Genomic DNA, 18,571 nt, shown 5'->3' on the forward strand with positions numbered 1-18,571 from the left:
AAACACAAAACGTTTTCGACATCATTCGCAAAAGGTTATAAAAGGTTGTCAGAAAACGTTTAAATGTCGGGTTATATAAAGGGTACATTAATGGTATAAAACGTTTTCATAACATTAAATAACATTTGTTGGTAATTTACTGCACAGCAAACACAAATGTTTTACAGAAAACATTTAAATGTCGGGTTATATAAAGGGTATAAAAACGTTTTAATAACATTCCAAAAACATTTTTGAAAACTTGGTACAAATCATTCTAAACAGAATGTTATTTTGGGGTTGAAAAATATTTTGCAAAAATGTTTACAATAACGTTTTTAAAATGTTTTCACGACCTTTATATAACCCGACATTTAAATGTTATTAAAACGTTTTGTAAAAAACATTTTAAGAACATTTCTGTGTTTGCTGGGTGCAAATATTTTAACATAATGTTATTTAAGTGTTGACAAAATATTTGGCCAAACAAAAATGTTTGCAAAAATAATTTACAATGACATTTCGAAAACATTTAAAAAATATTGTTGTAGTGTGTTTTCATACAAAACGTTTAAAACGATTTCATGACCTTTATATAACCCGACATTTTAATGTTATTAAAACGTTTTTACCTAAACCAAAACCCAAAATATAACTTATTTAAAATGTTTTAAAAACGTTTTTGTGTTTGCTGGGAGGGTGGCTATAATCAACTAAAACATTTTCATAACGAAAATTAATATTAACGTATCCAAGATTAATGCTTTTTGGCTTTCTCTTCATCATTCAGCATCTTCATCATCATACTTATACAATTTTTCATGTCTCACATCATTCTTCAACATATCCGAAATGGCTTTCTGATGTACGACGTGGAGTGTAGTATAGTAATCGTCATACATACATCGTTTTCTCATCATACGTTGATTTTTTTCACGTCGTACGTACACTCTTCATCATCATGCGGCGAAGCATCTCGCATCGCACCACACTTATTTCCACGTCGTGCGTCACTTTCACTCTTCGTTATACGTCGTTGCAATCCACATCGTACGTCGACGTACAACGTGACCATTCATCATTCTTCATGAAATCAAAGGTGTTTCATCATACAACGTTTTACGGAAAGCAATTTCGGATATGACGTCCGTGGATTCTTCATTATACAACATTTTATTTTCATCATTCAACGTCTTCATCATCATACATACAATTTTTCACTGTTCCACATCATCCTTCAACATATCCGATATGGCTTTCCGTACATACTAGCTCGTTCACGTAGCGTTTTCGTTGTCCCACTGGCCTACTAAACGTAGATTGCCTGGCCCTGGGCTGGCGATCGGAGTGTTATCGTCAGAGCACCTCGGACTATCCTCATACACGCGCGAACGCACCCCCGGCATGGATAAGTACTTTCTCTTTCGTGACCTGATCGTCAGATTTGGGACATACTGTAAAATAAAGAATTTCAAGTGCCGTAATAATTATCTGTCTAGTCGACCACAGCATCTTGTGAATGGCGAGCTAGACCTTTGACATTAAACAAGCTGCTGGGCGACTGGGAACGTCAATTTATATGTAAAGTTTTCAATAGATGTATTCCGGGTAAATCCCGGGTCAATCACCTGCCAACATCAGGCGTAACAATATTTCAGAAATTGGCCCCGAAATTTTCTATAAAAATAAATTCATAAAAAAACCCAAAAGATCTGAGTAGCATTTATTTATTTATTCATTCATTTATTTATTTTTATATTAATACTTGTTTACTTATTTATTTTGTTTATTTATTTATTTATTTATTTTTATTATTATGTAGGCTATTTATTCCTTATTTACATGTTTGTTTACTTTACTCAATTTAATTCTTTTATTTTCATTCATTTTTTTTTATTGCTTACTAATTTAGTTTATATTGGAACGTTATCTTAAATATTTAATTACAATACCACCCATCTATGTGAACACAATATCATTTAATAATATAGCCCGGGCATTTACTGCAATCAATCATGTCATATTAATTGACAATTAACCGATTTAGTAATTGTGAATTTCATATTTTGCTAGATCGACTTATCTCACGAATGCATTCTCAGTGCTCGGCCGAACCAGCCAAAACAAGAAATGTCTTTAAAAAGACAATGCCACGGATGAAGACCATGTTTCATAATTTGAATTTGATAGTTCATGATATGCTGGTAATTTGTTTCCAAAAAAAGGTCTTTGCATCAACCATGTCAACATACCATTAGAATGCTTAGGGACGCAACATTATAATATCGGAGGGGGGGGGGGCATAAGCGTAGATTCTGGGGGATGGGCGATAAATCCCCCCCCCAATATTTTGCCAGGGGGGTCCATACAATCTCCCCCATGTTGACGCCTGTATGTGGGTTTCTTCCCAAATTAACCTCAAGTTCAGCCCCAAAAGTGCCAATTTTTCCGCTCTTCGCGCGAATTTATCCCACTTTAGACCCATAGCCTATTTCACCAGTTTCCTATTTCACCAGTTTAACTTCAATATGGCAAAATTTTTCGAGCGCTTCGCGCACATTTGTACCCTACACATCGCTCCCTAATAAGGCGTTGGGAAGTATGCAACTAGAACTAGAATGTGTTTTGGGACCATCTAAGAGACCTATAAAAGTTGGGTTAGGTTAAGGGCTGTGCAATAATTATGAGCTGATGGAGGAGGAGGATAAAAATTGGGGTGGGGTGGCAGGACGAAATTTCATTTAAGATTAAATGAAAATTGAATTGAATATTACAATCTGAAAGTTTTATTTTTTTAAATCCCTGTGGGACTGAAATTTATAAAACTTTGAAGACTTATTTTAATCCTATATTGATTGGTCCCTAACTACAGTCTCTGAAAATTTTGCATTTGAATTTAAATCCCTGTAATTTAAAGTGTATATAGTGTGCTGGGCTATCAGTAAGTGCACTTTCCTGGTATGGTATGGGGATGCATTGTAGTTGAAGTGAATTGGTATAATAGGCCTATACATGTAGTAAGAATATTAAACCTCTTGTGCGTACATAGGAAAAGGAAAGATCAAGATCAAGGTCGAAATCAAAATGGTATTGCCATTATTAACTTAGCTATATAAACAAAATACCATGGACTTTGAACTTGACTTTGATCTGGCAGTTAAATACAATTCAGACTAGTGGCAAATGGTGGTCATAGACCACAAACCTAGCTGGGGCATGTTGGTGTTTTGGAGGTATCTGACCCCTGCAAAATGTTCCAAAAATGCTCCCCTGGTCATGAGGTTTGTTGTCACCGAGTTCGAGTCCAGTATACGACTTACAGATGCCCAGAAAATTAAATTCTACGATTTGACCTGGATGACCTTTGACCTGACCCCTGTACAGCATTCCAAAGTGTTCCCCTGGTCAGTAAGTTTGTTATCACAGAGTTTGAGCCCCGTACCCCTTACAGATGTCCAGAAAATGCATTTCTAAAATTTGACCTCTACTTGACCTGACCCCTTCAAACTGTTCCCATGTTCATGAGATTTGTTGTCACTGAGTTTGAGCCCCATACCCCATACAGATATCCAGAAAATGAAATTATATGATTTGACCCCAGTTAACCTTTGACATGACCCCTGCAAAGTGTTCCAAAATATTCCCCTGGTCATTAAGTTTGTTGTCACAGAGTTTGAGCACTGTACCCCTTACAGATGTCCAGAAAATGCATTTCTAAAATTTGACATCTGCATGACCTTTGACCTGACCCCTGTAAAATGTTCCCCTGGTCATGAAATTTGTTGTCACTGAGTGTGAGCCACACACCCTTACAGATATCGAGATAAGGCAAAATAGATTTTACCCCTTAATGACCTTTGACCCCAATTCTGTGTGCAAGGTATGGGCACTGGGTAAAGCCGATGCACATGTGTAAGTGACGTCATTGTGCTATGTAATATGTGGCAGAAGAAGCATTTTGAAGGTATTTGATTATATACCGGTAATGCCCCCTTAATGACCTTTGACCCCAATTCTGTTTGCACCCTATGGGCATTGGATATAGGCGATACATATATGCAAGTTACGTAATTGTAGGGTGTGACATGTAGGAGGAGAAGCAATTTGAAGTTATTGCCAGAAAGAAGAAGCAGAAAGATCCGATAGCAAAACAGTACCTAGCTCGGGGGGGGTTGAAAACCCCCAGCTAGGTAAGAAGAATGAAAACTATACAATTTTGCATTGAAGAACTCAGTCTGGAAGAAACTCGTCTATTCGTGAAAATCCTCCGGACGCATATAGCAAGCCATTGGACCCATTACATACACACTTAAAACTACGGGGTCAAAAAATGACCCAAACGGGGTCATTTTTGACCCCAGCATAGTTATCAACTAAACACCATACCACTAACGGGGTCATTTTGACCCCATTTGTCGGGGTCATTGCAATGACTACGTATTTGGGTCAAATAGTAACCCCCATTGGGGTCAAAATATTACCACATTTCGGGGTCAAATGAAATGACCCCTTCAAAAGGGTTGCCTTATTGGGTTACTTAATGACCTCATTTCGGGGTCAAATGAAATGACCCATTTGAAAGGGTTGTTTTATAGGGTTACTCAATAACCACATTTAGGGGTTGTTTGGATTTCTTTAGTAGGCCTATGGTCATGCTGGTCCCACCAGGACATAAGTGTGTTTCTGCACAGAGAAAGCATTACATAAACAGCAAACTGCAAAATGCATCTGTGTATCACACTCACACACAGTCAGTCATCGCCTATGACAGTTCACGTATTATAAGCTTACACAGTGGCGTAACTCCTATGGGCTCTGGGGGGGGCGTGCCCCGGGCACCCGGGCTAAGGGGCACCCAAGCCTGGATAGCCTTTGACACGATAGTACTTTGTTATAGGAAAGAAGTGGAAACCTCTACCCACCATGCATTGAATTACTCTTCATTTGGGTGCCCCTTCATCAACACAAAATTTTTCGCGCGCATTGCAACATGTAAATTGTAATTTTAAAGACCTAAATTCAACTTGATTAAATACCAAATTAGTGGTATTTATGCACATTTTCGCGCGCCCTCACGCACGCAATTGTTTTGGGAACAGGGGGGTATTTTGTATTCTTGCCCCTGTGCGTCTTATGCTACGTCACTGCAGCTAGTGACGAGTGTCCAAAGTAAAGACATTAGAGAATATGAAAACATTTTGTTTTATTAACATGAACTGCATTGAAACATGATATAAATTTAATCTGAAACATTTCGTAAGTTATTCGGTATGTTGGTCAGGGGCACCCGAACTACTTTCGCCCCCGGGCACCCTGACCCAAAGTTACGCCACTGAGCTTACATGATATAAGCTTATAACAACTGCAGCCAAGACACCAGCCACGACAGCATGAAATTGGAATGAATCTGCGTGCATAAGGGTCTATGCATCCTTGCAGTCTCACTTTTCAACTAACTTTTCATATTCCATCATGCAGACAAGCACACACGACAATCCGCTGAGCTGCACAATCAGAACAAATATGGCGCTGATGTGACCACGTGAGCCGATGCACACCGTGTGTGCAAATAGTTCCGAAATGCAAGTCATTATAAAGTTGACAAATTGGGTAACTTCGGTCAAAAAATTAGTTTTATTTATTAATCAACAAACATTAATTGCAGCTCATGTTTAAACTCATTTATGAATTGAGATTTTCAAAGCGGAAGATTGAAACTGATATCAATGCGCGACGGTATCGGCAAAATGACCACTAAGTTTTTGACCACGTTCGTCGTGGCTAAAATGACCTCGTGAATGTGGTCAAATTAAAACGGTACAACCCCCTTGAAGGGTCAAAACAACCCCAAACGTGGTCAATTCAAAATGACCACGGAAAATATAACCCCGTAGTTTTTAGTGTGTATTGCGGCAACGCGTTGCTTTCGAAAGCAACGCATTGTTGTCAATTTAAGCATTGCGTTGTTAAATCAGCAAATAGGAAGAGAGCTTTTGACAATGCGTTGCCTTCAAAAACAATGAGTTGCTTCCAAAGCAACGAGTTGTTTTCATAGCTCAACTCACGAGGTCGGCAACACGTTTTTTAGGTTGGCCAATCGTCTCAACGCTTTCAAGAGCGTGACTTCGATGCTTCTGCTGTAGCCCTCCTCCCGGAGTCTCCTATATAAGATTCGCTGTGATTGGTGCTCTTAGCAACTCACTATAAAATTGAAGTTTACAGAGATTTTTGGAAATGTACACCTCTGTAGCTCAAAAGTGAGGTCCGGTACCCCCTGTTTTTAGTTTTACAATTACATTGGATTTTTTTATCTTAATTTAGATTAGAACACTTCTTGGCAGAACACTATCAGTAACAGGAACACATCAAGAACACACTAATAACAGAACACATCAAGAACGTGGATCTCAACCCAGAAAGTATCGAAACGATTATAGATGGTCAGATATATCGGGAACTGAAATATATAGCAAAAACTTATTTAATGTATATAAAGCACATTTTTGATATATAACAGTCCTCGAAGTAAATTTTATAAATCTGATGATTCATACTTAAAGTGTATGTAGGTGGGATGAAAAGCCGGCGATCAATTGAAGATAATGGATTTTTTTCCCAAAACACCAAAAAAAATTGGGGTTTTTTTGGGAAAAAATCCATATCTTCAATATGAAAGGTCAAAATTTTCAATTGATCGTCGGCTGCTTTTCCTCCCAGCTACATACACTTTAAGAATATATCATTAGATTTATAAAATTTACTTCGAGGACTGTTATATATCAAAATGTGAAAAATATCAAATTTTAATCATTTGTCATAAAATTTGTATTATATCGTGAATTTCAAAAAATGAAAATTATTTGATATCAGAAAGACATTCTTCGTATTTAGAATGCAATTCGATATGTCTGATGTGCTCTCATGTCCCACAAAAATTACTGTCAAAACGCTCATTCCAGATCCCTTAAGGGCTGGGGTATGAACGTTTGGACAGTATTTATTTTGGGACATTAGAACACGTCAGACATATCGAATTGCATTTTCTGAAGAATGAATCATTCTGATATCAAATAATTTTGATTTTTTGAAATTCGCAATTTAATACACATTTTATGGCAAATCATTAAAATTGATATTTTTGATATTTAACAGTACTCGAAGTAAACTTTATAAATCTGATGATTTATACTTAAAGTGTATGTAGGTGGGATGAAAAGCCGACGATCAATTGAAAATTTGGACCTTTCGTATAAAATTTGAATATATGGATTTTTTTCCAAAAACACCAAAAAAATTAGGTCTTTTGGGAAAAAAATCCATATCTTCAATATGAAAGGTCAAAATTTTCAATTGACCGTCGGCTTTTTCCTCCCTGCTACATACACTTTAAAATATATCATTAGATTTATATAATTTACTTCGAGGACTGTTATATATCAAAAATTTGAAAAATATCAAATTTTTATAATTTGTCATAAAATTTGTATTATATCGTGATTTTCAAAAAAATGAAAATTATTTGATATCAGAAAGACATGCTTCGTATTCAGAATGCAATTTGATAGGTCTGAGGTGCTCTCATGTCCCACAAATAATACTGTCGAAACGCAATACACGCTCATTCTAGATCCCTTAAGAAATCAAGTTTGTATTAAATTTCAAAGATTCCGAGTCGCGAAAGTGCATCTAACATAATACTGTCATTACAAACATGAGTAGCATCGTTACATGACACATAATCATGCAGCATTCATTGAAATGTCATAAATAATTTATAAAACAAATCCTCCAAAGCTCTCCAACACTTTTATAGTTTAGTACACCGAACATGTGGCGGCGTCACGGACATCAGGTTCAGTCGTCACATCACCATCACACCACCATACTGATATTTATATGCATGCCATGTATAGGAGCCCCGGGGGGACTTAACACAAATGACCATATGGGTATGCTCCCCGGAAAGGCCCCCCTTTTGGATTTCGCAGCTCGAAAGACCCCATATATGACCAAAATAGAGCTCCGAAAGACCCTTGATATTGATAATATTATTTCAGCTCTAAAAGACCCCAAAATTGCTCATTTCAACCAAAAAGCCAAGAAAGACCCTTCATTTTGACTGTTCGCAGCTCCAAAAATCCCCATTTTACTTGTTCGCACCCGATCGCATCAGCTCCCAAAGACCCATCACCTCAAAATTCCAGGGGAACATACCCGCCAACATTTTTTGATGTGCCCCCGATAGGAGCTGTGCAATAATTATCGGTCGCCGGGGACAAATTTTAAAATTGCCTGTCAAAAAATGCTTGCTCCCCCCTCGGCGTGCCCAAAAACCTTACCCCACCCCCGTATTAGCCTGCCAAAAATGAATTGCCCGCGCGCCCTCTCGGCCTGCCGAAAAGTCCCCGGCCCTTTTTGCACATTTCTAATCTCATCCCCATTTACATAGTATAGTGGCCTCCATTCAATAATCAAAGCTTAGAAGGTGACCGCATGTTGTGGAGTATGAGTTTTTAAATTTTGTACCCCACACATACAGGCATTTTATGGGTGGGGGTAGGAAGTTTTTGGGAAAAAAAAGAACTTCGCCGCGAAAAAAAAACCGATTTGCCCCAACTTCCTACCCCCCTACCTTGAAGTCTGATGTTGCGTCCCTTTATGAGTGCACAGGCAATTGTCCTTTTCGGTATATCCCATAAGCCTTTGCGAGTACACCTATGTCGTCATTTGACGTCACACCGATCTGCGCCGATGCGCAGTTTATCGAACATTACTCAGTGCGAATTGCTAGTCGGCGTAACGTCAAATGACCGAGTTGTCAGGTGTACTCGCAAAGGCTTATGGGATTTACCGAAAAGGTGAATTGAAAAACAGTGTTCAGGGTTGCTGGCTTATTTTCAGTTAAATCAAACTCGCTCATTCAAAATTATTAAAAATGGTCTACCGACATGTTTCAGGTTTTGCAGGAACCCGGGTGCAGGAATGGTCCAAATTTGGTCTAGTCATGTCAATGAAGTCATACGTAATTGTCAAAGTCTTCAGATTTCACACCACCAAATAGTATTATACGGTGGTGCGCCTTGAATGCATTTCTCAGAAAAAACCTTGGATGGCCTAAAGTAAGCATTAAAATGAGCAGAAATTTGCATAACTTTGGCTAAATTTGAATTGGTCATGATTAGTAATATCAAATCCTGCAAGTGTACCACAGATGGGAGAGATCGAGTATTTTTAAATGATTTTAAGCAGTCTTTTCTGTACAGAAACACTGGCATGATTTTGCAGGTAAATTAGGTAATTCCCAGACATCATAGACTTCGAGGGCCAGTAGTAAATAATAATGACGGTCAACCTATATTTTTCCCAGTCAGAGGGATCAGGCTAGGGCTAATTTCAACCGTCATTGCTGTCGCTAAGAACTGAGTCGCTCTTGCGAAAAAAAAATGACGTTTTCTTGAGGCGAATTTAGTACACATCTCTATGGGGATTTATTTGGTGGTGTGATATCTGAATCATACTAATTCATGCTAAAGTCGATTTCTAATTGAAGGACATCCGGACATGTGCGTGCAACATATCGCTTTGATGACAGGCCCAGATTATATGAAAAGGGTGACATTATTCTGCCCAATTCCGCGAATAAATAAAGTACATTGTTGCCTCTAGATAAGCCCCTACATCACATTCATGCGGGCATTCATGCACATTTGCTGACATTATTATTGGCATACATGCATGCAAAATGCTACGCAAAATGCACATCACCAAATCAAGTTCCTATGTGTTACAAGGTAGCCTGGAGTTTTAGAATGAATTCCATTTTCTAAAACTCATTCAAAACACCATTTTGCCTAATATTTATGACATCTTCAACCAACACTTTTTTGGTATGTAAGTAGCTCAAATTTTCGCGGTGGTGCATCAAAAACTATGTCGATGTAACTTTACATACACAATGCCTCTTATGTAGTGACATCTGTGTGGTGTAGATCCGAAAACGTGCCTCAAATTTTGGAATTGTGACAGTTGTAATCTTTTTATGCTGAGAAACTCATCCACAAAGTACAGTTATCCGTATCACAAAAAAAGGTATATCAGCCTTCTTTTCAAACTTTTTTCCCATTAAATCATTGTTCTTAGAAGGAAAATGCTGGGTTTTTTTACAAACTTGTGATTGGTGTGATTTGGTGGTGTGAAATGAACTGAAATCTGCACCCACACGTACACTCATAGAAATTGTTCGTTGGCATTACTCAGTATAAAGTTGATGTAAGTCGTTGCGTCAACTTTCCGAGCAATGCCAACGCGTACAATTTTGAGTAACGCTGACTCGATATCATTATGTTGGTCGCACTCTTTTGCACTTACTTTATTGAGTTGTTACAACTCAGAAAATTGAAACTAGGTTAGCATAATTTTCTAGAGGTGTGCTATAGTATACAAAATTTTGCACTGATTACAAAAATAAATATTTGAATACTGCTAATTGTGCAGAAAATGATCCAATTACGTGAATTTAAGTAACAAAGTACCAAATTGGAATAACTCAAAACAATAAGTACCAGTAACTTAATATGAACGAGTTACATCAACTTACATGTTGAGTTACAAACTTACAATAACTCAAATAATTGGTTCTTTGAACCTTGTTTATTTTTATAAGTTCCCTGAACTTGAATTCAGAAGTTGGCATTACTTAAAAAGTTGACGCAACGACTTACATCAACTTTTTAAGTAATGCCAACAAAGTTGATTAGTTGACGGAACCTTTTGAGCTTTTTCAGCATTTTATAAGTTCGGATAACTAAAATGAATTTAGTTTTGGCAACTTTTACACTATTTTTGAGTTGTCCAAACTTACTCCTTTTGAATTGCGCCAACAAGGCGAACAAGTCATTTCTATGAGTGTACATGATATAGATCATGCTGAATCAAAATTGTATTTCGATACCGTACCAGCCAGCCACTAATATAAACACATCAAGTCTTCCCTGACCACAAATAATTAAAAACAATCAATTGTATATGAATATTTGGAGAATTTTGTCAGCTGCAGTATGATACTTTTTACTTTTGCGAATCGGAATTGATTCGAATTAGATGCAGTCATTACTGAGTAAATTTACCGTGAACCAAACCAAAATGTTAAATACGGTTATTTGATGATGTGATCATTTGTTATTTTTTCTAACTATCACACTACACTATATTTTCGTTTCTTTATAAAAAAAAAATTCATTTTGTTTTTACTTTTTGTGATAATTTTTATTCTATAAACTATTCATTTGTGTGGAAATTGAGGGCGCTATTTACATATATTTTAAATTTAAATTAGCCAAATAATGACTTATTCCTTACATTTCATGATAAAAAAATTTCTGAAAATTTCCTCTCCATTTGTTAGTATAAGTTCTAATACCAGTCTACAAGTGTGAAGAGGCTAACAACAAGATAAATAGCGCCATCATTGTTCAACTTGACTTTAAAATGACACAGTTATACTTATACATTACATGAAACAACCGTGTAAAAGAATGTACGCTTGTCAAGAATGTACACTCTCCCCAAATTGAAAGACCGCACGATCAAGTCGGATTATTATGCTGTTTCATACTTTTTGCCGCTGACCGGCGTGAATCTTCACCATGCCGCTTGCGCCGGTCTGCAAGTCCGGAGCGGCACACCGCTGAGCGGCAGCGGCATGATTTTGTTCTCATACGTCAGAGCAGCACCGCTTCGAGTCCCAGAGATGCTGCCGCTTGGGCAAAGCGGTGGAGTGATCGATATACATGATATAGCGTTTTTGTGCGATTGCGCAGTGGAACAAAATCATCGTCAGAGCGGCAAGCGGCAGGAAAATATGAAACCAGCATTATCGATTGAGGACACACGCTGACCGCCGCTCCCTTCATGTGAGTGGAACAGATTCGGCTATGTAACGTCACACCGCCTAATCTGTTTCAAATTGACGAAATAAACATCATTTTGGTGCAATTTAAAAAAATGGACGCGTTAACATCTCATTACGCGTCCAACTTTCTCTCAATAAGCGATACGCATTATTTTATTAGCCTATGCTCATATATGTTCATAATATATACTGTATAATTGTCAGATACAATACATGTTACTTTTATTATACAATATTGCCCAATATATCATGATACGGCTACACTTCGGTTCCCCTCGAGTCTGTAGTAATGTCATTGCTTTTACCATGTTTACGCGTCTGCGCCGCAAGTGTACCGACAAACCACTCTTGTTCACATGTGTATAATGCTCTGCGGGATAAGGGTGGTGCGCGCGTTTCGATTCTGCGACTGACAAAATACGCACCTACGTCACTGCCAAACTTAAGGTGAAACGAAGTATAGCTGCCGGACTCCTTCAAGAAAATGATACACTCGGCATCCTCGCCCGATGCCGTGCCTATATATTATATTGAGTGCTCGGTTAGGTGGCTAGCTGCAGAGCTAACTGTCTGCAAACTCATCTGAAATATCCCATAGCAACTCAAACATAATAATTATGTCATTTTGTTTCCTCAGAAATGGACTGATGCTACATAGGGCACGACATACATTCCAAAAACTTCATTAGGATCTAGCCATCTGAGTATATAGGACGCTCATACCTCCGCTACCATGGCGGCTGTCAAAAGAAGAAGGAGAAGAAGCTAGCTGCTCATCAGCACCCAGCCCCTGATGGAGGCTGGGGTTGGGCCGTTGTTATCGGTGCTCACATGTGCATCTTCTTCGGGGTGGGTTGGCTACAAACCATCAGTATTTATTTAGTTCCGTTGCAGGAAGAATTTGGTTCGAGTTCGGCGACACTTGGATGGATTGTGAGCTCGGGTTTGGCGGTGACGTTTCTCAGTGGTAAGCAAATGTTAAGGAATTCTGTATACATTACCATTTTTCTGTCATTATTCTTGGCTATTTCCGAAGTTTACTATCAGTGTCCATTTCACTAAACTTTAAGAAGCTTCGTAAGTCTCGAAATCGCTCGTAACTTACGACGAGTCGTATGTTCCATTTCACTGCACTAAACTACGAACAGTAGCCTTCGTAAGTAATTGGGATTACAGGGACCCTTCGTATAAAGTTACGTCTAGTATTGGTAAGGATTCTCGAGTATAGTATTGGGTATTCGTAACTTTACGAACGGTTACCTGAGCATGTTTGTATATAGTTACAATGGTATAAAAGAATCAATTCATTCTCTTCCAAACCGCGCTGAGCGTGATTGCAAGAAAATCGTATGTGCAATGGCTACCTCATCATCATCCATCGTGGTACATTTCGTTATTGAGACCTCTTCGGTAAATCCCATAATTCTTTGCGCTTAGACCTGAGATGTTGTCACGCCAATGAGCAACATCGTTACTGAGGCACTTCACGGCTTTGAAATACGCAGTAACAGTTTTCGCTAAACGATATGCGCATCAGCGTTACGTCAAATGGCGACGTCTCGGGTCTACTCGCAAAGGCATTGAATTTACCGAAATGGTCAATTGAATGAGTCCAAGTAGATTTTGTCTCTCTACCCTCTGACCTCTGACGTAACACTTCAACAGTGCTTCATATTTTAAATGACAAAAAGCAGCTCAAGTTGCACATTATGGTTTTCTTGCACTAATAATGACGATTGATTTAACCCTGGTTTAAAGGCCCGTAACCCGAAAAGTGACGTTCCAAATCGATGTATTTCCGAAAAAAACACCTTACTTTGTGGGTTACCACGCTCATGACGCTAGCGAAATTTCGCACGCCCATTTGCATTGCAGGTAGCTCCTGGAATTTGACTTCGATGAAGTCGGGACATTATACGAACATTCAGTAAGCTTCTACTTGTTAGTAACAGCTTGCTGAGACTGGGACTGATACTCCTTTGTATAATTAAACACGGCAATATTCCTGCTACGCGCAGTCCGCGCAAGTTTTCTATAGCATAACCATAAAATCACTTCTCATAATACACCGGGAATACGGTATACCTTCGTGTTTCGCAGTTTACAATGATGCGAAACCACGATGCAATTGGCGTGTGCCACTACACATTTTACTCTGAAAATGTTCTCATTGTTTTTGACGGGGTGCATAGATAAATAAAAGGGGACGATATTTGACATTTAGTAAGTGTGCAGACAATCCATATTCTAAACCAATAGGGTTACCCCTTTAACTTTCACTTTATATTCTCGTACATTTCAGGCCCATTTGGTAGTGTCTGTGTGAAGTATCTTGGCTGCCGTAAATCGTGTTTTCTAGGTGGCACGATACTCGGCTGCGGCTATGTGGCTAGTGTGTTTGCGCAGTCGCCATTGCAGCTCTTCTTTACTATTGGTATGGTAACAGGTAAGCGACGAGTGATTAGTTTTTGACCAATGAGGTAGCGCGCTTTTCCCAACGCAACTAAAATCGCTCTACCTCACTGCCAGTCGCTCAGCTCAGCGGTGTTATTATAAGTGATGCTCGGTGAGCGGTGTATTATAAATCAGCTCAAGCAAACATCATGAACACGGAATGATATTAGAACATTTTAGAAAGGAAAAACAAAAGATTCAGGTCTTCACAAACAAAATTCTATCACCCATACCCATGATACCCGGGGCTATACTCCTATTATAAGGATTCAAATGAGTCAGAGAATCAATTTCATCAACGATTCACGTAATCTGGATTTTCCGTAAACTATTCCGTCTCCTAGAATCCTGATCTGGGCATGCGTAGTTTCTGAGAAGCATAATTCACGCACGCACCGCAAAGTGGAGCGGAATTGAACTACTGGAACAGTAATTGTCGCAACGATTTTCCTAAACTACGTTTGCGAAAATCAAAAATTGATTTTCTTGAAATCATATCCAATCTGCGCACAGTATACGTTGCGGTAACCAGTCTCACGTGATTCCTCCAATCGTTCGTTCGACATTCCATCAACAAAGACCGAATTACTTAAGCATGTTAAGACTTTCAATAGGACAGGGAAGTTAGAGTAGAGAGGTTAGGATTAGATCTGTAGGGTTAGGGTGACCCCTCCAACCTCCCAGTAGCATCAGTTGGCACCGAAGGTCGATGGATGTCGGCCGCAGGCCACCATAGCTAAATAAGTAAGTCGTGAGAAATTGGTTAAACTTTTCATTCATTCATTCATGGTTAGGGTTTGTTGAGGAGCAAGTGAAGTGTCGAACGTTGACCCGCGCAATATCTGTAAGTCTCTCTCGGCTTGGCTTCGCTAACGAAGATCTAAAGGCTGTTGTCCATGTTTGCCGCGACAGGCTCGCTGGTGACTGACGAGGCCGATGCGAGATCCCGGTGCGAGATAGGCAGGTCCGACTGCAATAATAGCAAGTAAAAGTCTGATCAGTGGTGGGAGTCCTGTTGCTGCTCTCTTTCCGTCTCTTTCTCCTGTCTTCTGCTGTACGTATACATGGTACAATGTGTATTATCACAACGTACAGCTGGGACGGATATGGATAGACCCGAGTTTTTAAGCTTTTTTAGTGCAATCACTTATACTAATATCCATTTTTCTGTTCTCCCGTAGGTGTGGGTTGCTCACTCCCTCATCTTTCAGCCAGTATTGCAACTAGTCATTACTTCAACAAGCGTCACGCCTTAGCCAATGGTCTTACGTGGCTAGGCTCCAGTATAGGACAATTTGTGTCTGCCCCATTCCTTCAGCTCCTTATTGACTATTACGGCTGGCGTGGAGCCGTTCTCATCGAAGGCGGACTCGTCTTTAACACTTTAGTAGCAGCTGCTTTGTTTAGACCTATACATCATATTTACAAAAGACGCAAATCTTCAGCTTACTTTAAAGTCAGTCAAGGAGATAAAACGTGTAGAACAAATGGCGGTGTGGGCGGTGCATTACAGACACGAGCATCTGAGGGAGAACTACAGTGCAATCAAGACGACGGTGCTATAACATTCCCACGCCTGCCACCAAATGAAAGCCAAATTCACCTATTACCACAAAATGATAGTAGTCTGTCGTTGCCTTCTGATGAATACAATTCGAAGGACTTTAGAAACTGCAAAGATTCTGTTAAAATAGAGTCGAAAGAATCGGCAAAGTGCAATCGTAACGACAGTGGTAGACCGGTCACATCTTTACCATCTAGTGAAAGCCAGGTTCAGCTATTACCAGTTGCCAGTAGTATATCACTTGCATCAGAGGAGATTAATCGAGAGGACCTATCGCGGACATCTCAGCAGGCCTCTCAAAACCGGGTAGCTGATGTGAAATCAAACGGTGCCTTACAACTTCACGCAATACCTGAAGCAAACGTCGATGACGAAAGTGATCCATGTGATGGACAAGATTTCTGGCGCAAGTTTTTCAGGAAAAAAACTTTCTTTTTGGATAGTCCAGCCGTTCTTGTTGTATGTGTTGTCAACTTCCTAATGGCGTATGCCATCCAAGGCTATTACGCTCACGTCGTAGCTAAAGCAATAGGGAACGGGATCAACAAGGACGCGGCAGCCTTTATTCTGTCTTCCTACGCCATCGGGAGTCTCTGCGCCAGACTCAGCCACGGATGGTTTATAGATCGTAAACTCATCACACCCTTGTCCATGTACGCCTTAGCGTTGGCCACAGGATGTATTGGTGCTTTCGCGGCAGTGGTTGCAAAAAGGTACTCGGGGTTCGTGGTGTCTGCGATTGTGCTGGGCATGTCTTCCGGCGTATTTTACCCGATTATACCTGTGGTGATGCGAAGCCTTGTTGGACTCAAACGAATGGGGTCTGCGTATGGAATAGCAATGGTGTTTGATGGGACGGGGGTTGTTACTGGAGGTCTTATGGCAGGTGAGTTGGAAATGTTATAATTGAAGACCGAATTAAAAAAGACTAGTTTGCGTCTGACGTTAGGGCAAAGACACGGCGTGATTGGTTGCTGATCTGCACAGTACAGCATTTTTGGTCTGGTTGACAGGACGTCATAATACGCAAACTAGTCTTTTTAATTCGGTCTTCAATTATAATGGTTGCATGTTCACAAACGTGCGCAAAGGGGGAGGGCGGAAAGCCACGGTCACCCACTTTAGTAAAAAGTCAGTGGAGGGAAATGCACCCAGAGATCTAGTCGATCATCAAAAAGAAACGAGAGCAAAATTGAATTGAAATCAGCATGAGTATTGTGTAGTGAACGTTTCCAATTCGTCAGCAATTCAACAATTAATCATTTTTGATCATCAGCTCGGTTCGTTTCCAGAAGAAAAGAAAAGTTTTTGGCGGAAACATAGCCGCTGCGCCAACAGGATATCATTCGCAAGGCGTCGGATATGACACGGTCTTATGACGATACATTAAATGTTTGCTATTTTTCCACCCTTTTACAGGTCTAATCAAAGACATCACTGGGGACTACAATATTTCGTTCATTCAATCCGGTGCAACGTTTGCGATAGCAACATTCTCTATTCTCGGCGTAATTATCGCCAAGAAATGTGAAAGTCGGTCACAAGAAGCCGTGCTCCAGTCATCGCCATCGCCCATATAGCGGCCGTGCAAACTAAAGCCATCGTCAGTGTGGGTGACTCCGTGATCCAGTCATCGCCATCGCCCATATAGCGGCCGTACAAACTAAAGCCATCGTCAGTGTGGGTGACTCCGCTCAGACATTTTTGTTCAGTGGCGGGGCAGGCGGGTATTGGGGTTAGTTTGAGTCCCCGACATGCCCGAGAACAAAACATCACTCCACTCACGGTGCTCGCTCCATTATTTTAGACAACTATAGCCAACTGTTAATTGGTGTAAATGTTGAGATTACCATAAATCTCAGTTAGTTTTCCGGAGACCCAGCCTCACATCCCCACCCAATCCGAAGTGGCAACCCCTCCCTCGGACTAGTCTAAGTAATCAGTAAATAAGAGCAATTATCCTGCAAAGACCATGAAGACACTGTATATTGCCAGTTGAATTTGAATTATTTGCGGAAGACCCCTAAAATTGTCCCCATCCAACATACCAAGGTCTGAACATATAAACTGGACTACAACCCGTATAGAACCACAGTATAGATCATAAAGTGTGATACCTAGCAAACACAAAACGTTTTACAGAAAATGTTTTATTGTCGGGTTGTAATTATAAAGGGCATAAAACGTTTTGATAACGTTCCAAAAATATCATTGAAAACAAAAACCATTCTAACGTAATGTATAAGACATGTAAGAGTTGACCAAACTATTTTTCAAAAATATTTGCCCAACATGTTTTACAATAACATTTTAACATTTTTGAATAAAATCAAGACGTGTTTGTTACATTTGCTGTTTCTTGTCGCCTGTATTTTGCCTGCATTTCACTTCGCAGAATTTACACTTCTATTGATTTTGGACTTGGTCATTTTTGGCTACCGAACTAGATTTTCTGTACATTGTCTGTGTTTCCCCACATTTAGTTGGTATACATTGCTCCATCTGTTCAGTTATAATATTATTAACAGCAGATATTGAAAGTGAATGATAACATCATTTAATATGTATATAGATCCTATACGCGCTTTCTGTAACCGTGTTTAAGTAAAGATATATTTTGATTAAATCAGGATCTTGTCTATTGAGTATTATATTTTACCGAG

At 39.4% G+C, this 18,571-nt stretch overlaps 1 protein-coding gene across 1 annotated transcript in view; it reads left to right on the top strand.

Moving 5' to 3' along the window:
* Window positions 1-17,661, top strand: part of LOC140146521 (monocarboxylate transporter 12-like) — a 30,747-nt gene extending 13,086 nt beyond the window's left edge. Inside the window, exons 2-5 of the mRNA XM_072168396.1 lie at window positions 12,528-12,857; window positions 14,193-14,336; window positions 15,526-16,794; window positions 17,328-17,661. Coding sequence (XP_072024497.1) covers window positions 12,722-12,857; window positions 14,193-14,336; window positions 15,526-16,794; window positions 17,328-17,488 — 1,710 coding nt within the window. The 5' untranslated portion in view covers window positions 12,528-12,721 and the 3' untranslated portion in view covers window positions 17,489-17,661. The remainder of the gene's footprint in view (window positions 1-12,527; window positions 12,858-14,192; window positions 14,337-15,525; window positions 16,795-17,327) is intronic.
* The last annotated feature ends 910 nt before the right edge of the window (window positions 17,662-18,571 follow it).

Source organism: Amphiura filiformis, chromosome 2, assembly GCF_039555335.1.
Source record: "Amphiura filiformis chromosome 2, Afil_fr2py, whole genome shotgun sequence".
NCBI classification, from domain to species: Eukaryota; Metazoa; Echinodermata; class Ophiuroidea; order Amphilepidida; family Amphiuridae; genus Amphiura; species Amphiura filiformis.